General features: G+C 34.8%; 1 protein-coding gene across 10 annotated transcripts in view; it reads left to right on the top strand.

The window, feature by feature from the left end:
* The window catches only part of CNTLN (centlein), a 330,872-nt gene that overhangs the window by 62,841 nt on the left and 244,444 nt on the right, over positions 1-23,587 (top strand). For all 10 annotated transcript variants that reach the window (XM_019934875.3, XM_033858062.2, XM_019934873.3 and 7 more), the window contains exon 3: positions 20,786-20,870. In XM_019934875.3, the coding sequence (XP_019790434.1) occupies positions 20,786-20,870 (85 nt within the window). The remainder of the gene's footprint in view (positions 1-20,785; positions 20,871-23,587) is intronic.

Here is a 23,587-nt window from a genome sequence, read left to right as displayed (position 1 = left end):
GTGATTTTTGATTGGATTCTGGATAGTGTGAATTTTATGTGTGTTTGATGATTCTTGTATTCCTTTAAAAATATTGGACTTTTTCTTGAATGCAGTTACTTGTAGTTCAGTTTGATCTTTTTGAGACATTGTTAGCATAGATACAGGGAAGCATTTCTTCCCGTGTAAGGTGAATTTAGTTCCACTATTAAGACATGGCCCTTGTGGGAACTCTGTCTTATCTCCTGTAGATTACAACATCTTTCCTCTCCAACTGATGGTAACATGAACTATTTTTAGTCCTCTGTCACCTCTAGAAATTGTTTATTGTTTTCCAGTAATTCTCTCCCTTGCTTGGAGTACTTTCCTCTCAGTCATGGACAGATCAGTTTTCAAACAAGTGCCCTCTGCCATCCTCTCAGTGTAGCTCTATCCTCCAGTATTTTGCCTCACAAATTCTATGTACCTTGGCTTTCCTGAACACCAGTCTATGTCTACTCCACTTAATGAGACCCTGAGCTCTGTTTGGGTTTCCCTTCCTTCACTGTAGCTTGGAAACTGCTTTTAGATAGTGACCTGCAGCAATCATAAGCTTACCTCATTAGTTTCCTTCCTTAAGGGATCATTGTCCTTTGCTATCTGTGTCCAGTGTCTGAAAATATTCTGTATGTTTTGTACAGTTTTTAAGTTTTTTAAGGCAGCAGGGTAATTTTGGTGTCTGTATCTCTCTATGGTTGGAAGCAAAATTTAACTCAGCTTTATATGCTGAGGAATGACCCAAAAAATTCAGACAATTTAAAATACATAATGCATTGTGAACAGATAGTAACTTAATATACAATTGAAATTATGCCAAGAAAGGAGGTTTTTAAAAAATCTGATTAGCTTAATTTTATTCACATTGCAAGTTAGATTTTCTACTAAAGTACCAGATATAAAAAAATTCAACAAATTTTATTGTTGTATTTAGAGTTTCAGATAGCCCTCTTACAATAAAGTTGATTGACTGATGTAAATAATGATGTCTGTACCTGGAAATTATTAGTGGTTAAAAATTTGTGCTAAAACAACTATATTTAACCTTGAGGGTATACGACTTACTTCTTATTACTTGAGTTGTTATATTCTTAACACTCCTTCAGTTATAGACTTGAAGAGGAATGTAAGAGCCTGCTGAAATGCTTAGGATAGTATAGGATAAGGTGAGATTAAAGTTGACTGAGACTGAGTAGAATTGTAATTATAGGAATTAAGAACTACTACCGGAAGTTGAGAGACGTTTTAGTAAAGATTTCTGTTACTGTAAGTGTTGTAATTAATAACTATTCACAGATTGTAATCTTTAGTCATTTAAATAATAAATTTGCTTTCTTTAGATATTAACTCCTAGGTTCCCAAATTGTCTCAGTTCATAGTGCCCTAATTATCTCAGTAATATTTTCATGGCACTTCAATTTAAGGACAAGTACCTGAGAGTTCTATCAACCAAGTATGTATGTCCTAACAATTTAATAATCATCAAAAATATACATATAGATTAAAAATAATGTTTTAACTTAATTCTTTAATAGCCATTATTATTTGTTACAGGATGTGTGAGACTGTTGGGTACTAGACAGATTTCTCAAACCTCGGGTTCAGATTGGACACTACCACCCTCATTTCTTGTTTCACTATGCTTTTTGTTCTCACCTTGATTTTTATCACAGCAGTTGTCAAAAACTCAACTTCATAAGGACATGACTCCATGAAAGGAATGTAGTGCAATGTGATATTGAAACTCTGAACTTACTTTAGCTAGTAGTTGGTGCAGTGTCCAACAGATGTTAAGTACTGCTGTGTTTCCCCTGTTTAAAATATCCAAAAGAGCCCCTGTGTGTTTGCTACAGCACCCCTGGGAGCCTTGGCACACATTCTGTGTGCTAGAATTAAATCATTCTCTTCTAATTAAAAAAAAAAATATTTATTTATTTAGTTTTGGCTGCATTGGGTCTTCGTTGCTGTGCATGGGATTTCTCTACTTACAGTGAGCGGGGGCTACTCTTCGTTGCAGTGCGTAGTCTTCTCATTGTGGTGGCTTCTCTTGTTGCAGAGCACGGGCTCTAAGTGTGAGGGCTTCGGTAGTTGTGGCTCGCAGGCTCTAGAGTGCAGGCTCAGTAGTTGTGGCACACGGGCTTAGTTGCTCTGTGGCATGTGGATTCTTCCTGGACCAGGGATCAAACCCACGTCCCCTGAATTGGCAGGCAGATTGTTAACCACTGCGCTACCAGGGGAGTCCCTTGTCTAATGTTTATTTCTGTTTTGTATGGAATTCCAGCATGATTAGTTCCTAACTGATTTTTCTATTTCAAAATTTAGAATCCTTTGTGATCTTTTGTGATTAGCAAAGTTTCTTAAGAAAGTGACTTAATAATGGTGAAATAAAGGAATAGTGTTTTTGGCATTTTTCCTTGGTGGAAAAGTATTTACAGCAGAGACTTCATAGAAAAATGATTGAATACGTTGGTTTTGTTTACAAAAACCTGGAATACAAAGAGAACTCGTGAATAAATAAAATATTAAAACATGAGAATAAATGGGATTAAAATGAGGTACATTATTACTATATAAGCTAGTGTGAATAAATAGAAAAGAAAAATATGAATTTTATTACAGGGAGGTTTAAGAGAAAATAATTAAAACTATTGATGCTGTTATTGGGTTTCATAGTGTCAATTATTGTCTTGTAATAGACAAAGGATATTCCTGGGTAATCCTTAAAGGTAACTTCCCACTGAACTGAACTGTACTATGATTCAAATGATTTTTTTTAAATGATGTATTTATAAGGAAGTATATTTTGAACTATGTGGAAAGTATTATTTTTGTGTACTATTATGATAAGTATATATTTTCAGTTACATGTGTTTGTAGTTTAATACATCATAGAACAAACATAATGTTAATAGTGTATGTTTATCGAGTAGGCCACACACAGTTATTAGTGCTTTCCATGTATTGACTAAATTCCTACAATAGTCCTATGAGATAGACTCTATTATTATTCTCATTATATAGATCAAGGAAATGAACCACAGAGAGGTTAAGTAATTTGCCCAAGCTTATAGAGTTAATGAGTGGTGGAATCAAAGTTTGAAATCAGGCAGTATGGTTCCAGAATTTCCGTTTTTAACTACTCCCCAAAGAGAGAATTAGCTTTCACCTGAGTGTTAACAAAGAAAATGTTGTCGCTTAGGAAAAAAGAAAACAAGTGAATGTGATCTAAATTTATTTTAAGATCCTAGACTTTAAAGTCTTTTATAAGTAGATTAGTTCAGGGAAAAGGAGCCAACCACAATGCCTTTAAACTTTAAGAAATAAAATAAATATATTACTTAGTCATATTTTATTTCATTTAAGATTAAATTAGGAATCTTAAATTCAGGATTAAAATTTGAATATGTTTCATGTTGAATTCAAGGAATTGGATTTTAACGAGTAACTACTAGAAGGTAGATCTGTTGCAGAGGTCATACTAACGATTTGGGGGGAGAGTATAACCATGCCTAATCATAATTTTGAACTATAGTATTGCTAGAAATGAAAGATACTTGGTTTATTGGGCCAGCAGTATGACATTTTCCTTGTATCCTTTGCTTCTTAATGAAGACTATTGTTTCTTCCTTTTAAAATATACTTTCATCTCAGCACAAAATACCAAAGCATTCAATTTATATGTATGTTTTTATTGTCTTTAGTCTTGAAATTTCTGTATTTTTTATGAGTTTTTAAGTTCTAGATTTATATAGATTGTGGTATAGTTTGTGTACCTAATGGTGCTTATAAATACTTTTTATTTAATTCAGAATTATTACCTAAATGCCTAATATGCGCTCAGCATTCTGCTTATTATGTGAGGGGAGAGAGGTCAGGGGAAGAAAAAACAGTGTTTCTCAGGAACCTGGTTGTGGTAAAACATGTAATAATTATTTTAGAGATATCTTCCCTGACCTCCTTTATTAACTAAACAAGCTCTCTTTCCTGCATTTATTCTGTCTCAACATCTTGTTTGTTTTGTCATGCTTGTTAAATTAAAAGATTACTTTTTCTGTGATTAAAGATTTGTTTTTCACCCATGAATTGTGAGTGATTCACCCATGAATCGATTCACCCATGAATCTATTAAAGATTTATATAAAATCAGAACTTCTGGAAATCTGTTTAAATTTTAACGTCAGGAATTTTCAAATCGACAGTCGGTAAAGATGGTCTCTCAGCTCAGGCTGTTTTAATAAAATACCATAAACTGGGTGGCTTACACAACATATATTTATTTCTCACTTTCTGAAGACTGGAAGCACAAGGTCAGGGCACTAACATGGTCAAATTCTGGTGAGAGTCCTTTTTTGGGTTGCAGGGTGCCAACTTCTTATATCCTCATGTGGCAAGGAGAGCTCTGGTCTCTTCATTGCCCTGTGAGGGCACCAATCCCATTCATGAGGACTCTACTCTTACAACTTAATTACTTCCCAGTTCCACACCTCCAGATACCATCATATTGGGGATTACATTTCAACATATGAAGTTTGGGGGCACACAAACTTCCAGTCCCTAACAGATGGTTGAGAGCACAGACTTAGAAGTCATACAGATTAGAGTTTAAATTGCAAATATTTCCATGCCTTCTGTACTTAAATTCTTTAGGCCTCAGTTTCCACATCTGTTAAAAGGATTTTAAAAAGAGTTTGTTGAGGGATTGGAAAAGCATCTAGTTAAAATCTTGTCCTGTAGTAGGTACTCAAAATTGGCATCGATACTTAAAAAGTTCTCTCAAGTGGTCAAAACTTTGATCAGGGATGTGTAAGGAATGTCATATTTAATTTTAATCATTGAGGAGTTATAATAGATAGAGAAAAGGCATTTATATCAATATTGTCTTTACTGAGTTGTAGATGCATTTGTTTTAAGAGGTTTCTGAGCTGTAATTTACTCATGACCTCTATGAGATTGTGATTTATCAAGGTTTATGATGAGATTGGGGTATCTGCATTTTAAAACAGCTTCACAGGCAATTCTGACATTCCAGAAGACACTCTAAACTAGAAGGTGAATATTTTTATCTTTATGCGTAAAAAAATCTGAGTCAATATTTAACAGGTGTAAAGACTGTTAGAGAAAAATTTACACATCTTTCATTGAAACTTGTTTAATATTGAACTCATATCTGTAAAGAAATTATTTTTCATGATTCTTGGTTAAGAACACAGCTATGGGGCTTCCCTGGTGGCGCAGTGGTTGAGAGTCCGCCTGCCGATGCAGGGGATGCGGGTTCGTGCCCCGGTCCGGGAAGATCCCACATGCCACGGAGTGCCTAGGCCCGTGAGCCATGGCCGCTGAGCCTGTGTGTCCGGAGCCTGTGCTCTGCAGCGGGAGAGGCCACAACAGTGAGAGGCCCGCGTACCACAAAAAAAAAGAAAAGACAAAAAGAACACATCTATGTAAACAGGGCCATTTGGTTTGGAACCTTGGCTCCACCACTTGCTTGTTGTATGAATTGAGGCAAAATAATTACTTTTATTTGCTTTAGTTTTCTTTTTGTGAAATGAGAATAATGAGTTGTTTTGAGTTAATCAATGTATAGTAATTATAATCATCATATTCATCATCTCATGTTATAGTGTAAATATGTTTTATGTTTGTTTTTGGAGAGTCTTGAGAAAAGCCAGTTAGCATCTTGTAAATAATAGGTTTCCAAAAGTAACTCCTTTTTGATGTTTAATAATTCTTTAATATTAAATCTTTTACTTCTTAAAATAGTGTATATTGTACTTGAATACTCAAACTCAAAAATGTATCTAAATCTCAAATTGAAGATGTTTAGATTTTACCAAAATTAATACTTTTTACTTTTTAATTTATATTTTCACATGAAACCTATACAGAAATTGCTTTATTTTCCTAGTTGTTTTTACATCCAAACACCTTATCTTTGTATAAATCTTGAAAACACGTTTTGCTTTCCTTTTAACATTCTATACTTATAATGTGATAGGCTTCTCAATACTTGTTTTCTTTTGCTCTTCTATTTTCAAGGATTCTTTCTCTCTCTCTTTTTCTTTATTTCTTGAAATGAAAACTCAGTCCTGAAAAATGGTAACCATAAAAGGAATTTAAAAAGTAAGATGATTTTTAGTATTTATTGCATGTTTATTTAGGTATGCATGTTATATCCTTGAAATACTATTGTTTAAGGATTTAACCTCACAGAGGATGAGAGATTATCTCATATTTATGTTTATAGTTAAAGTTTAGGTGCTTAATAAGCAGGCTGTTGTTATAAGGTTATATTATATACTCTCATGACTGGGAAAACCTCCCTCCTGTTCCATTCCACTCCTAAACACATGGGTTGCACAGCTGCTGTATAGTTGTACACTGTCCCATGTGTATTAAGCTAACACAGCCTGCAAAAGGGTTGCATTTTGGAGCATGGTGGTAGCATGGCTGGTTGGAGACCACAGAAGTATAGCTGCCAGAGTTCTTCCATCTGGCAGCAGTGCTGCTAGGCAGCTCCACACAGAGCATAAATATATTTTTGCTGAGCACTTTTCCTGTTGCAACAGCCACGAATGCCTAGGCAGCAATGTGGATGACTGGCAAGATGGTCAAAGGGACTAACAGAAAGGTGTTTAATTGGAGCCACTCTACTGTTTAAGGTGAAAGAACATGCAATAAAGTACGAAGAAACACATTTGAACTCTTACTATACATGCAGGAAGCTTGACAGATAGTCTTTTAACTTTTACGAAGACCTTTAAATTAAAGAATTGTGAAATTGTAGTAAAGCATAATTACTTTAAAAAATTAGCCTTTGTATGCATGGCAGAAGGTGACACAGAAATATAATTTTTGATTTTAAGAGAAAATAATTGTGATTGTCTTCATTTGATGAAAGTTTATGTCTGCTTTCATTAAAAATTCCCAGAACATTGAACATAAGTCAACATTCCATGGAGAAGGAGGTATTATGCAACTTTCATGTGTGCATATCTGCATATCGGAGCACAAAATATTGACATGATAATTGCAGTCAAGCCTGAGTGAACAGCGGCCTGTGGGAATTCAGCTGGTGTTGTACCAACTGGATGGCTGCTCAGGACACAGTTTGAAATGCAAGGTGCAAGTTAGCACTTTATTCAGCACAGGCAGGCATCATTTAAAAATCCTTGGGGGCAACCCTGGTGATGTGCAGATGTTAAAACAGTCTGTTCTGAAGTGCTGACATTTTTGAACACTGTAAGAGACTTTTCAATTCTGGGTAAAAAATATTTACACAATTACTAAAGACATATAATACACAATCTTTTCCAATTCTTTTATGGATTTTTTAGATAATAAATGTTGAGTATATGCAGAAGTAACTGGACATGCGGTTAAAAAAAAAGGAACAGGAAAATCAGGAACTAAATAGAGTCATTTAATTTCTAACTATAAAATAGAAAAGATTTTGAGTTTCAACTTTGTGTACTTAGAAATGATGTTAAATGAATAAGGATATCTGAAACAATGGTATATTATTTAGTCATGTATCAAATCTAAACTGTTATGTTCTATTAAGTTATCACTTCTTTGTTTAAAGAGTTCATCAGTACTCCATAATTTTTCAGATTCAGATGTTGTAGCCTAATTCTCTTCTTTGTTCTAATTTGGAGCTACCTGATTGAACAGGGAAAAAAAGAATAATTTTTCATGTCTCAGGCTGACTCTTCTAGCACAGGTTTTGGCTTTCACCTGTAGTTTAAATATATATTTTATATTGAAAAACAAAATACAGTAGTTAGACATTCTGGATTATGTAATAAATATTAAGTTGTGATCTTAAGACCAAAATAGATGTTTCAAGTATACTTGAACCTTTAAAATATTTTATACCAGAGGTTTTATGTGTATTAGGATCTGTTGAGTTAGTAATGTATTTTCATTCAGAATATTAAGAGATTTTTCTATAGCTGTTTTTACTGTGAATAAATGTTTAAAAAATATTTGTGTTAAGTTTTCAGGTTTTTCTCTTTTTTGAGTTTTCTTATTACATTATTCATAGATACCATTCTAGTAATTTATTATACATACTCAAAATAGGAAAATAGTTATAAAACATTTTGTGGATAAAAGAATAAATAATTTGTAATGGTATAATTCTCATTTCCCTAAACTTCCATTTTTGTAAGTGTTACTGTTCTAGAGTCCTAACGCATAGTAGAAATTGAGAATGTATTTAAATGGAAAGCCGTTAATAAGAATAAAATGTACATTTTAATAGATTCTGTTCTTAAATGAAAGAAAATGTTAGTACAATGTTTATTTTGTGCATTACTGTTAATTAAGAATAATCAACTTCAGTAAGTTTTGCTTTTTTATTTTCTTTGTTTTCTGATTCAGACCAATATCATTGCCTCATTTATGGTTAAATGTTTCTTTTAGACTCTAATATTTCATTTTTGACATCTCATTAAAAATGGGCTCAAACCCAGAAAGTATGATCCTGTCATATTGTATAATATATGGCATGGTCTATAACACAATAAAATTTTGTTTCTTAATGATTTAGAATAATTTCTCAGATTTTTGAGTCTAGAAAAATGGCAGAAAGTTAGCATGGTAATTCATGTGGCTAAGTACAGCAATGTTAAATGCTTAAATGGGTGGTACTCTTGGGAAAAGTGATTGGAGCTTTAAACTTGTACAAATTTGACAGCCTCTCTTCACTTCATTTTTCATCCTAAAGAAGTCTGCAGATATTCTTAGCTCACATCATTATTGCACATCAGTGGTTCTAATTAGCTAAACAGGAGTTTTTCTCAGTCATTGATCATCATCAGCTTCTTGACAGTGTCTTTATTTTTAGGAACCTTTTTTTAATGTCTTGTAAATACATAGACTATACATTAATTGAATTGACCAGATAGGTTGGTGATTTTTAAACTCAAAGCAATTTTTTTCATTGTGTTATTCCAAGTAAAAAATAGTGTATTCATATTGTAGCATTGTTTTCTCTTGGGGGCATTTTTCTGTTAAGAAAATATTAGATATTCCATACCACCAGGAGGAGCTGCTGAACAAATCTCTATATAGAGTTTGAATTGTGATTTTTTTTCAACTTCAAAACTATAACATAGTAGTGAATTTTGGAATTTTTGTTATAAAATATATCATTGAGGTGTATTTTTGAAGTTTATATTTTATATGAAGATTCATATTTCATTTATGACCTATACTTTCAGTATTATATTATTTACCTTAATCTATTGAGAAATGTGTCAGTTATTGTTATTTCAGTGACTCTCAGACTTTAGTATGTATCAGAATTTTTTGAGGCTTTGTGTCTTAGTTCGGGCTGCTATAACAGAATACCATAGACTGGGTGGCTTAAACAACAAACATTTATTTCTCATAGTTCTGGAGGCTAGGAAGTCCTATATCCAGTTGCCTGCCAACTCCATTCCTTGTGAGAGCTCTCTTGTAGACAGCTGCCTTCTTGAAGCATCCTCACATGATGGAGAGAGAGATCATCTTTCTCTCTAATCTCTCTGTCACTAATCCTATTCATGAGGGCCTTACCCTCATGACCTTCCAAAGGCCCTACCTCCAGATACCCTCACATTGGGGATTAAGGCTTCAACATATGGGTATGAAACTTTCAGTCCATAGCACCTTATTGTTAAGCACAGATTGCTGGGCTGTACCCTTGGAGTTTCTACCTTCAGGGTGGGAGGAAGATGGTGCATTTCTAACAAGTTCCTAGGTGATGCTGATGCTATTTCTTTCATGACCCACACTGAGTAGCACTGGATTAGAGTATGAGGTGTGTACATACTTGCATCGTAGGAGATAATTGCTCTGGTACCAAGCTAATTTGGAAGCTGTAATAATGCTTTTGTTTGGGGTTTGTGGCCTATAGTCTAATTTTATCCTTATCTCATTTAAAAGGACCACCAGAATTTATTTTGACAAGAGTTGGTATTTTTTAGGCTTGTTACAAAAGAGTGGATTAGAAAGACTTTATCCTCGTAAATTAAACTAATTCCTGGGAAGTTAAAAATAGATTCATGTATATTCAGGAAGGAATTTACAGAGGAAGTTTCTGACTGGAATTAATATCTTGGCTGTCTCAACCTGGGTCTTTGTCCTTGGCTAAACCCAGTCATGCCCTACCCTTTGGGATTTGAAGTTATTTTTCTCCTGATCCATATACAGTTGACCCTTGAGCAACCAGGGGTTAATCCCTGTATAATTTATAGTTGGCCTCCATATTCTTGGTATCTCTGCATCCACAGATTCAACCAACCATGGACCCTATAGTACTGTAGTGGTTACTATTGACAAACATCCGCAGATAAGTAGATATGCAGTTCAAACTTGCCTTGTTCATGGGTCAACTGTACCTTAAATGGATGTAGTATTCTTTTTCAATAGTTATGATTTTATAATGGTAAATTAAAACTTCAAGTGATATTTTGAAATTGTATGTTAGTAACAAGTGATAAAAAATATGTATTTTAATATATAAAATAGTTTTATAGATCAGTAAAAATAGTAAGATATAAAATAGTAGATACATTGACAGGCAATAGCAAATTAGGGGGGAAAAGGCATTTTAATTTCTGAAAGTATGTTTAGTTTCACTGTTAATAAAAGAAACAAATAAAAAGAAAGCCTGGTTGAAGACAGTGGATTGTGATCATGCATTAAATGTGCTGATAATGCTTGGTAAAGAGGAAATAAAATAATAAAGCAGGATAAAGTGCAAACAGTAAAATTAGTAGACATAACATGTTTGTGGAATTTCAAACGTTGTTTATTCCAACTCTCCATCTACTGTGTGCCTACATCCAGAGGGCTGACCATGGCTAGAGAAAAACTTTGAACCATGATGACTGGTCTTATGTAAATTTATGACCATTAACCTCAGTGCTTAGTACTGCCTGGTAGTCGTCCTGTTTTTTTTTTTTTTTTGGTTTTCTGGCTCACTTACTATCCCAGTATCCTAGAAGACTATTTTATGCTTACTCACTTGTCAACTTCTTTTTTAATCTTTAAAAAAAAATGTTTTCAGCCACACCATATGGCTTATGGGATTTTAGTTCCCCAACTAGGGATTGAACTCACGGCCTCAGCAGTGAGAGTGCCGAGTCCTAACCATCGGACCACCAGGGAATTCCCAACTTCTAACACTTTGTTTCTCATTCTCACTCTCAGCTGGTAGCTGTTATAAATTTGTTAAATTAATACTTGTTAAGTAGAGCACAGGGTTGTGGATGGTGAGCCATGGTTCAACAACAGACCAGAAGAGAAATTGAAATAGAAAAATTTATTACTCAGAGGTCCTGGAGGAAGTACTTGGCATGCTTCAAGGGACAACACGGGGAGATCAAGGCAGAGTGCAGACAGAGAAGGACAGACCTGGGGTACATGACTTTATTAAAGTTTATGGGTGGAGTACTTTCAGGTAAGCCCCACAGGGTGTCTTATCTAAGGGGCACATAAGGGAAAGGCATTGGAAGGCAGGGGAGACTACTGATCAAGGGCTATTGGGGAAGTCATATCAGGGACTTAAATTTACTTGTGACTCTGCAAGCTGCTATCTCTAGGGCATGCGCTTGCATGAGGGACTAGAGTCAGTTTAAGTTTGCTTTTCTTTGAGTTATGCTCTTGCCTCAGTGCTTTGCACTTGTTACAGGTCCCGTGGCTTGGAAAACTCTTCTGTGAGAGCTCCATGTCTCTCACTTCCTTCCTTTAAGTCTCTACCCAAATACCACCTTTAAGGACAGTTATTTGTTAATTATTCAGTAGCAACATGCAACCTTCCTTTTACTCCCCAGTTTTCTAAAGCTAAGCATCTCTTTCTCTGTTACCCTAGTTCACTGTCCTTATTATACTTATAGCCAATTAACATATTATGTATTCACTTATTTATCATTTATTTTCAATATCCATAAACTAGAATGTTAATTCCATGAAGGCAACCACTTGGTTTATTTTGTTCACTGCAGTATCCCTGGTCCCTAAGAGAGTGCCTGTCATATAATGAGTGCTCAGTAAATTCTGATGGAATGTAGATATGGATTTTGGGGTTGGTGTTTATTTTGTTAGGTACTCTTTTAGTCCGAGAACTCTATTTCTGTAACATTCTCAGCAATTATCTCCTAAAAATATTGCTTTATCTTTCATCCCACTATCATCTACTTCTAAAACTCTTTAGGCATATGTTGGAGTATCCCAGTTAAAACCTACATGTCTTAACTGTGGCTTCATATTTTTCATCTCATTGTTTTTCTATGCAGTATTCTGGATAAATCCCTCATTACTATCCTCCTTTTCACTAATTCTCTTCTTGTGTCTATTTTGAGCTTAACCCATTTAATTGTTTTTTGATTCGTTGATCATAATTTTTATGTTCAAAGTTTTTTTTTTTTTTTTTTTTTTTTGGTACGCGGGCCTCTCACTGTTGTGGCCTCTCCCGTTGTGGAGCACAGGCTCCGGACGCACAGGCTCAGCGGCCATGGCTCACGGGCCTAGCCGCTCCGCGACATGTGGGATCTTCCCGGACCGGGGCACGAACCCGTGTCCCCTGCATCGGCAGGCGGACTCTCAACCACTGCGCCACCAGGGAAGCCCTCAAAGTTTTTTTTTTTAAATGAAGTTCTATTTTTAAAAAATTTATTCATTTTATTTTTGGCTGCGTTGGGTCTTCGTTGTTGAGGGCTTTCTCTAGTTGTGGCGAGCTGGGGCTACTCTTCATTGTGGTACACTGGCTTCTCGTTGCGGTGGCTTCTCTTGTTGCGGAGTACGGGCTCTAGGCACGTGTGCTTCAGTAGTTGTGGCACGCAGGCTCAGTAGTTGTGGCACACAGACTCAGTAGTTGTGGCTTGTGGGCTCTAGAGCACAGGCTCAGTAGTTGTGGTGCACAAGCTTAGTTGCTCTGCGGCATGTGGGATCTTCCCGGACTAGGACTCGAACCCGTGTCCCCTGCATTGGCAGGCAGATTCTTAACCACTGCGCCACCAGGGAAGTCCTGTATTTTCAAGGTTTCTAACAGATTGTTTAGATCTACTTGTTTTTGTTTTATTTCATGTTTTTGTTTATAATTCTAATCATTATTTTATGTCTTTAAAGATACTTATTTAAAAATCTTTTTCAGAGTGTTCTAATGTTTTCATTTTGTCTAGAATGATTGCTTCACATTATTGCATTAGTGTGTGCATGTTTTGTGTTTGTGTGTAGAGCATGTTTTTTCTTAATGTGTTTTGGATTTTTTGTCTGTGGTCCCATCTTGTGTGAGAGGGTTGCTGTTATGGTTCTCATCCTCTTTCCCCACTACTCCTCCTTTTCTAATGCTTTTTTCTCTAGAAATTTTGTTATTGTCACTAAATTGTCACCCTCACTGCAACCCCCCATCCTGAAATAGGTTTTATATTGGTAGTTTGGGGCTCTTAGCCAACAGTACAACAGAGGATTTACTATACTTAGTACATGAGCTGTGGGGTGCTTTAGCTCAGCCTGTGATTGGATGCTGTATCTATAAACTTTTGCCTTTATAGACTTTCATGTAATTAATTCCAGGCAAGGATGGGCAGAAGTTTTTTCAGCCTTCTTTCAGGTGATGGGAATTCCACCCCAGTCTCTGGTTTAAAACAATGGGCCTGGCTATGCTTCTACTTATTGAGCAGGACATGTTTATTCCCTGTTGTCTCTAGGAGCCAGCCTCCTTTCCACCTTAGCCTGCATCTGGATCTGGACAGCAGACAGCAGCTTCATCCCCATTCATAGCATTGTACTTCTGTTTAGTTTGTGATCCTCAGGTGTGACTGTGTCTCCTTAATTTTTTGTGCTTTATGTTTTTCTATTAATACTGTAATTTAGAGAATATAGAAGAGCCTCAAAGTGTGAACTTACTATGCTAACTTATTGGAAGTCTAATTTAAAAATTTTTAATGTATTATTATGCCATCTGCATCTATCTCCTTTTGTGGTGTGCTTTTTTTGTTTTTTTAATTGAAATATACTTGACAGATAATATTATATTAGTTTCAAGTGGACTACATCATGATTTAACATTTATATACATTATGGGATGATCATGATAAGTCTAGTAATCAACTGTCCCCATGCAAAATTATTACACTCTTATTTACCCTATTCTTTATCCTGTATGTTGCATCCCTGTGGTTTATTTATTTTATAACTGGAGGTTTGTACCTCTTAATCCAATTCACCTATTTGCCTCCCTCTCCTTCTCTGGCAACTACCCATTTATTCCCTGTATCTATGAGTCTTCTTCTGTCTTGTTCTGTTTGTGTTTTTTTTTTCCTTCTGTTTTCAGATGTCACATATAAGTGAATTCATATGGTATTTGTCTTTCTCTGTCTGACTTATTTCATTTAGCATAAGTCCTCCTAGATCCATTCATGTTGTAGCAAATGGCAAGGTTTCATTTTATTATACCTAAGAAATATGCCATTGTGTATATATACCACATCTTTATCCATTCATCTACTGATGGGCACTTAGGTTGCTTCCATACCTTGGCTATTGTAAATAATGCTACAATGATCATTAGTATGCTTATACCTTTTTGAACTAGTGTTTTTGTTTTCTTTGGGTAAATACCCAGAAGTGAAATTGCTGGATCATTATGGCAGTTCTATTTTAAACTTTTTTAATTTTTTGAGGAACCTCCATCCTGTTTTTCATAGTGGCTGCACCAGTTTACATCCCCACCAGCAGTGCACATCCTCACCAATACTTGCTATTTGTTGTCTTTTTGATGATTGCCATTCTGACAGGTGTGAGGTGGTACGTCATTGTGGTTTTAATTTGCATTTACCTTGTGATTAGCAATGTTGAGCATCTTTTCATGTGTCTGTTAGCCAGCTACATGTCTTCTTAGAAAAATGTCTATTCAGGTCATCTGCCTATTTTTTATCATTTTTTTTTTGTTTTTTTCTTTCTGGTGTTCAGTTGTATGAATTCTTTGTATATTTTGGATATTAACCCCTTATCATCAGATATACTGTTTGTAAATATCTTCTTCTATTTAGTATGCTTCCTTTTTGTTTTGTTGATTGTTTCCTTCATTGTGCAAAAGTGTTTGAGTTTGATGTAGTCCCATTTTTTAATTTTGCTTTTGTTTGCCTTGCCTGAGGAGGCAGATCCAAAAAAATATGCTGTGACTGATGTCAGAGAACATAGTGCCTAGGTTTTCTTCTAGCAGTTTTATGGTTTCAGGTCTTTTATTTAAGTCTTTAATCCATTTTGAGATTTTTTTTTACGGTGTGATAAAGTGGTCCAGTTAGATTTTTTTTCTTTTTTTTTTTTGCATGTAGCTGTCCAGTTTTTCCAATACCATTTATTGAAGAGGTTGACTTTTCCCCATTGCATATTCTTTCCTCATTTGTTATAGATTAATTGACCACATAAACGTGGGTTTACTTTTGGGTTCTATTCTGTTCCATTGGTCTATGTGTCTGTTTTTGTGCCAGTACCATACTGTTTTGATTACTCTAGCTTTGTATTATGGTTTGAAATCAGAGAGTGTGATACCTTCAGCTTTGTTCTTCTTTCTCTAGATTGCTATGGCTATTCAGGGTTGTTTTGTGTTTCCATACAAATTGTAGAATTATTTGTTCTAGTTTTGTGAAAAGTGCCATTGGTATTTTGATAGGTATTACATTGTAGATTGCCTTGGGTAGTATGGTCATTTTAACGACATTGATTCTTCCAATCCAAGAACATGGTGGTATATCTTTTCATCTATTTGGGTCACCTTAAATTTCTTTCATCAGTGTCTTATAGTTTTCCTAGTATGAGTTTTCTACCTCTTTGGTTAGATTTATTCCTAGGTATTTTATTCTTTTTGATGCAATTGTAAATGGGATTTTTTTCTTAATTTCCCTTTCTGATAGTTACTTGTTAGTGTATAGAAATACAACTGATTTCTGTATGTTGATTTTGTATCCTGTAACTTTATTGAATTCATTTATTTGTTCTAAGTTTTTTTTGTAGCTTCTTTAGGATTTTCTATAGTATCATGCCATCTGCAAACAGTGGCAGTTTTACTTTTTCCTTTCCAATTTGGATTTGTTTTATTTATTTACTTTTCTAGTCTGATTGCTGTGGCTAAGACTTCTAATACTATTTTGAATGAAGTGCTGAGAGTAGGCATCCTTGTCTTGTTTCTGGTCTTAGAGGAAATGCTTTCAACTCTTTACCTTTGAGTATTATGTTGGCTGTGGGTTTGTCATATATGGCCTTTACTATGTTGAGGTAAGTTTCCTCTATTTCCGCATTCTGGAGAGTTTTTATTGTAAATAGGTGTTGCATTTTGTCAAAAGCTTTTTCTGCATCTACTGAGATGATCGTATGATTTTTATTCTTCAGTTTGTTAAGGTGGTGTATCACATCGATTTTTGGGTATTGAACCATCCTTGCATCCCTGGGATAAATCCCACTTGATCATGGTGTGTGATCCTTTTAATGTATTGTTGAATTTGGTTTGCTAATATTTTGTTGAGGATTTTCAACAAAAAATCCTCTAATTTTCTTTTTTTGTCTTTGTCTGGTTTTGGTATCAGGGTGATCCTGGCCTTGTGGAATGAGTTTGGAAGCATTCCTCCCTCTGCAGTTTTTTGGAATAGTTTGAGAAGCCTATGTGTTAACTCTGCTTTAAATATTTGGTAGAATCCACCTGTAAAGCTGCCTGGGCCTGGACTTTTGTTTGTGGGGAGTCTTTTGATTACTGATTGAATTCCATTACTGTTAATTGGTCTGTTTATGTTTTCTGTTTCTTCCTGATTGTCTTAGGAGTCTGTATATTTCTGGGAATTTGTCTCCTTCTTTTAGGTTGTCCATTTTATTGGCATATAACTGTCCACAGTAACCTTTATGATCCTTTGTATTTTTACAGTGCTGGTCTTAACTTCTCCTTTCCCATTTCTGATTTTATTTATTTGGGCCATTTCTCTTTTTTTCTTAATGAGTCAGTTTTGGATGGAATGTTCTATATACATTGATTAATTACATCTGGTCTAACGTGTCATTTAAGGCCAGTGTTTCTTTACTGATTTCTGTCTATATGATCTGTCCATTGATATTAGTGCTGTGTTAAAATCCCCTACTGTTATTGTGTTACTGTCAGTTTCTCCCTTTATGTTTCTTAATATTTTCTTTATGTATTTAGGTGCTGTTATGCTTTGTGCATGTATATTTACAATTATTATATCTTCTTGTTGGGTTGATCCCTTGATCATTATGTAATTTCCTTCCTTGTCTCTTGTTACAGTCTTTAAAGTCTATTTTGTCTGATATAAGTATTGCTACCCCAGCTTTGTTTTTGTTTTCATTTGAATGGAATTTCTTTCTCCATCCCCTCACTTTTAGTCTGTATCTACGTCTGAAGTGAGTCTTGTAGGCAGCATAGATATAGAACTTATTTTGTGTCCATTCAGCCACTATTTGTCTTTTGATTGGAGCATTTAGTCCATTTACATTTAAAGTAATTATTTAATAGCTATGTATTTATTGCCATTTTGTTAATTGTTTGGGGATTGTTTTTGTAGGTCTTTTTTGTTCATTCTCTTCTTGTTCTTTTGTTTGGTCTCTTCCCTTATGATTTGATGACTATCTTTAATGTTATGTTTGGGTTTCTTTCTCTTTTTTGTTTGTGTATTTGGAATATGTTTTTGATTTGTGTTTACCATGAGGTTCATATATAACAACCTATATATATGTGATTAATTTAAGTTGGTGATCTCTTTAAGTTCAATACAGTCTAACAACCCTACATTTTTACTCCACTCATCCCCACATTTAATGTTTTTGATGTCATGTTTTACTTCTTTTTGTATCCTTTACATATTATAATAATTACTTAGTATGGATATAGATGATTTTACTATTTATGTCTTTTAACCTTCCTACTAGCTTTATCAGTGACTGATGTACTACCTTTACTGTATATTTATCTTCACCAGTGAGATTTTTCTTTCATAATTTTCATATTTCTAGTTGTGGCCTTTTTTTCTGCTTATGGAAGTTCCTTTAACTTTTCTTGAAAAGCCATTTTAGTGGTGCTGAACTCTTCTAGCTTTTGCTTGTCTGTAAAACTCTATCTTTCCTTCAAATCTGAATGATAGCCTTGCCAGGTAGAGTATTCTTGCTTGTAGACTTTTTCCTTTCATCACTTTGAATATATTGTGTAACTCTCTTCTGGCCTGCAGAGTTTCTGCTGAAAAGTCAGCTGATAGCCTATGTTAGTTCCCGTGTACTTAACAGGTTGCTTTTCTCTTGCTCCTTGTAAGAGTCTTTTATTTTAATTTTTGCCATTTTAATTATGATGTGTCTTGGTGTGGACCTCTTTGGGTTCATCTTTTTGGGGAGCCTCTATGATTCCTGGCCTTGGATGTCTGTTTCATTCCCCAGGTTAAGGAATTTTTCTGGTATTATTTCTTCAAATAAGTTCCCTGCTACTTTGTCTCTCTCTTCTCCTCTGCCACCCCTATATGCAAATGTCAGTATGCTTGATGTTGTTCTAAAGGTCTCTTAAACTATTTTCCTTTTAAAAAATTCTTTTTTTCTTTTCTGCTTGGGAGAGTTCTACTACTCTGTCTTCCAGGTGCTGATCCTTTCCTCTGTATCATCTGATCTACTGTTGATTTCTTCTACTGTATCTTTTATTTCAGTTATTGTATTTTTCAGCTCTTGTTTGGTTTTTCTTTATATTTTTAAACTCCTGTTGGAATTTCCACTGTGTTCATCCAGTTTTCTCCCTAGTTCATTGAACCTGTTTTTGATCATTACTGAACACTTTTTCAGGGAGATTGTTTATCTCCACTTTGTTTAGTTCTTTTTTTTTTCCTGAGGTTTTGTGTTACTTATTTGTTTGGAACATATTTCTGTTTCCTCATTTTGCCCTATTCTCTATGTTTATTTCTGTATGTTAGGTCAGTCAGTTACATTTCCCAATTTGGAGAAGTAGCCTTATGTAGGAGACACTCCATGGGGTCCAGTAGCACACTCCCCTCTCATCACCAGAGCTTTGTGCTCTAGGGGTTCTCCTTATGTTGGCAGCATGTACCCTTCTGTTGTGGTGGGGCCAACTACTGTGGATATGTTGTTAGGCAGAGCTGGCCCCTGGCCCAACTGGCTGTGAGGCTGTGCCTCATGCAGTGGCTGTAGGCCTGCTGGAGAAAAAGGTAGGTTTTCTGTGTCATTGGCTGTATGCCCAAGGGAGCCTGGGGCTGGGTCCTTGCATAGCTGTCTGTGCAGCCTAGGGTGATTTACAGCTGGTGCTAGCCCACAGGTGGGTGCCAAGTCCCCTGGTGCTAGTAGGGTAGAGGGAGGATTCCAAAATGGTACTTGCCAGTGCTGGTGTTATTGCAGTAGAACAAGTCCCCCAGAATGGCTGCCACCAGCATCTCTGTCCCCCAGGGGGTCTCAGTTGCCTCTTGCCTCTCCAGGAGGCTCTCCAAGACCAGCAAGTGGATCTGATCCAGACTCTTTTCATACCGCTGCCTCTGCACTGGAACTTGGATTATGTGAGATTTTGTGCATGCTTTTTAAAGGTGGAATCTCTGTTTCCTGTAGCTTCCAGCTCTCCTGAACATGAGCCCCACTGGTTTTCAAAGCCAGATGTTCTGTGGTATCATCATCTTGGTGTAGGATATCTGGGCTGGAGAGCTTGACATGGCACTCAGATCCCTTGCTCTTTGGAGAAGACCTCTAAAATTGTGATTATCCTCCCAGTTGGGGTCCACCAATCCTGGAGTGAGGATCCTGACTATATTGTGTCTCCACCCTTCCTAACCATCTTATTGTGGTTTCTTCATGTCTTTATTTGTGGAGTATCTTTTCTGCTAGTCTTCAGTTTACTCTCATAAATAGTTGCTTCATAAGTAGTTGTAATTTTCATGTTGTCCAGGGAGGGAGGTGAGTTCACGGTCTTCCTACTCTGCCATCTTGGTCACCAGCAGTGGTATGCTTTTATGATTGGTGTCTCTTAATTCTAATATCCCCTGTGCCTTCTAAACTCCTTTGCTTCATCTCACTCTTTCTTAAATAAGGGTTCTTTCTTTCTTCCTACCTGTATACTTTGTGATTCATGAGTGATTTAGGTACAGATTTCATTTATTTTACCTATTTTTAAAGTTTAAAAATATATATAACTGAACACCCAATACAGTTCTCCCCCATTTATTTATTTATTTATTGGCCACACCCCACGGCATGTGGGATGTTAGTTACCCAACCAGGGATTGAACCTGTGTGCACTGCATTGGAAGTGCAGAGTCTTAACCACTGGACCGCCAGGGAAGTCCCCCCCCATTTATTTAATGTTGGTTATTAGTAAGTCTTTAGTTTTCTCTCTTTTGAGGCTTTTACTTTAAAAATGATAACTATTTTATTCTTAACATAATTGCATATATAAAGCGTTTACATTAACAAGAGCATATTGACATATTCAGTAATTATTTTAAATTTATGATATAGTGGCTGTTATAATCAAGATCAAATGTGTTTTAATATGTTTTGTAATACATCTAAATATAGAAACTAAACTTTTTTTTAGTATGAAGTTGTCTTAGTTGTCAGCAGTTGTAAGTTGTTGTCACTTGCCATGTGGTTTCTGATGAATTCTGAAAGGGCTGTTAACTTCTGATAATTTAATTTTCTATATTTTAATGTGACACTCATTATCAGGATGTGAAAATTTAAAGAATTGGCTACAAATTATGACTAATAAAATTTTAATATATATATTTTTTGTTTCTAGAGAAAAACAGAAATCTGAAGCAAAAGACAGAAAAGTTTTAGAAATTCTGCAAGTCAAGGATGCTAAAATAGAAGAATTGGAACAGGTTGGTGTTACAACAGAAAATACTAAATTTATAATATTTGTTCCAGGTAGTAGGTCTTTACAAATATTAAAAAATTTTTTTGCAATAATGTTCATAAAGAATATCAGGGTCTTTATGTCAGGCTATTACTATAGTCAGGTTACTATAGTACTTTAGTCAGTTATTCTTTGTTTTCTGAATTAATAGAGTATGTTATATATACAATAAAACTCTTAAGATGATATTGTAATTTTATAGTAGTAACTATCAATCACTTTTTGTTGAAATCTGCTTTTTTTTTTTTAGCAATTATCATTCACTTCTGAAACTTAGAAATTTTAAAACGGTTTAATTTGTAGAAAAGATTTAACAACTGGGATGATTCTATTTGATCTTTTGAAAACTTGCATTTTCAAATTATGCAATTCTATAATTGTAATTATACAATTATATATAACTATATATTTTAAATTATATGTAATTATGTACTCAGTATATTATCACTACAAAAATTCATGTGGTCATTGCTTCCAGGAATAATCTTCAAGGTATTAACATCTTAAAAATAAAGGTGAAAGAAATTTAAGAATGGCCTATATCATGATATACTATTTAAATTTATTTTATACCCAGTAGCTCTTTATAGGCTAAATTATCTGTATTTTCTAGATAAATGAAGGTTCTTTCTGGCACCTATGCTCTTCCGACTTCTTACTCTATTTTCCTTCCTAGCCAATTAAACAATCATGAGAACTTTCATCAAAGGTTGGTTATTGTTATTAAGTTGTTTTATTAAAGGACTAAAAATGGAAGTTAATGTAGGTAAAAGATTAAATAATTTGTTCATTCTCTACATCCATATAAACTTGTTCTAAAATTGAATATAGATTCCTATATGACATATAAATTTGAAATTTATACCTTTTCCAGCATTGTATTTTCCTTATGAAAATGTCATAATTGGTGCTATAGTGATAAAATTTTAAAAATAACTTTTTAGTTTATTTTGGGAAAAACAGTTGTATTTGCCACTCGAATATCAAACAATATCCAAATGAATTTTAATATAGATAATTATTGCCATATGCCTCGTATATTAATTAGGCTAGTCTAAGCTGCCTAATAAATACAATGTTAAGACTTGGAAGTGGCAAACATCATTTGTACCAGCATTTCATTGAGAAAAACCAGTCATGGCCACCGCAAGATTCAGGGGATTTGGGAAAATGTAGATCCAGGCTGAGCAATGTCTTCCTCAGTCACAGGTCTGTTCTGTGGAGGGGAATGGATTTTGGCACTCTTTTTGATATCCTTTGGCATTAAGTTTGCAATGCTTTAGGGAATGCTTAGTTTACCAGGTCTAGATAGTAATAGCATAACATTATAAAAAATGTTGACTTTCTTAAATGACAGTATATTTTTCTTTTGTCTTTGCTAAATTCTTTTTCTACTTCCTTTTCCTTGGGTAGATATTACTTCACTATTTACTTTTTGAGTAGAATCATTTAGCTCATAAAATATTAAATGCCCATGAGAGAAATTATTTGTTTTTTAGGCACCTAATTTGTTTTCTAGGGCCTTTAATTTCTTAGCCTAAACCATGTATACTTTTGTACAATAATGGTTGTCACTTTCTACAGGGTATATTTTCTGTTTAATTCAACAAATTGCTGTATTAAATGTAGACATTATCTTGTGATGGTACTGTGGAAAATTCAGAGTTAAATTTCTTGCCTTTAATGATTTCTAAGTCTCTGTGAGCAGTAGGGTGGGGATAAAAGTGAGGTGCAAGTAACCATATTCTGCTACATTAGATTAAGGTTCTGTGAGGGTGGGGACCCTTGTATAGCCAACATCTAATATTTACCATATTGCCTGATTTATAATAGATGCTCTTTGAATATTTTTAAATGTGTGACTTAAATTGAATAAAACCAATGTATTTTAAGTGCCATGAGAGAATCACAAGCAGAGTGCTATAAAGATTCAAAGGAAGGAGAGATTAAATTCTGTGGAGAGGTCTTAAGGTATTCAAATGGTTTTAATAGGTAGAGATTATAGGAGGATTTGCCCATGGTGAACATCAGGCAAAATTCTTGAAGGTGGGAGTATAGAGTATGTTTGGGTGATACTGAAATTTATAGTTTGTTTCATAGATAATATGTAGCAGTGTAGGCTAAGATGAATATTATATTGGACCTGTATTAAGGAAAGGCCTTTATTGCTAGAATGAAGTAGTTGGACTTACAGGCCAAAGGAATCTATCTAAGCTTTTCATCCACTTAAGTTAATTAATCTGTAATCTCTGAAAATAAAACTGATAATCCAGTATACAATTAGAAAAAGAAAAGCAGAAAGTAGAATGATCTGTAAGAAGATTATTTCATAGTATAAGAGTAATAACATGAACCTGAACTATTAGTTTTGCAAGAATTAAAGATATATAAATTAGAACCATAAGGAACTGACAGTAATTTGAAAGTGACTTAGGTTTTCAGCCTGGAGAATCCAGGGGAGCAGTGGCGTTGTTGTCAGAAAGAGGGTTATTATAAAGAGGTACAACAACTTACTGTGAGGATGACTTCTGAGCTTCTTTTAGACAATTTGTGTTTTAGTTATTGGTGGGAATTCCATTTAGAGATTTTTAAGCAAACCATTGAAAGCATGGATCCAATCCTTGGGAAGGAGTTTTCTCCTTGATATATAGATATCTAATGTTATAGTTAGAGGGAAGACTT

This window comes from Tursiops truncatus, chromosome 6, assembly GCF_011762595.2.
Source record: "Tursiops truncatus isolate mTurTru1 chromosome 6, mTurTru1.mat.Y, whole genome shotgun sequence".
In the NCBI taxonomy this organism is placed as follows: domain Eukaryota; kingdom Metazoa; phylum Chordata; class Mammalia; order Artiodactyla; family Delphinidae; genus Tursiops; species Tursiops truncatus.
Note: the sequence above shows the minus strand (reverse complement) of the source record. Positions and strands in the feature narration are given on the sequence as shown.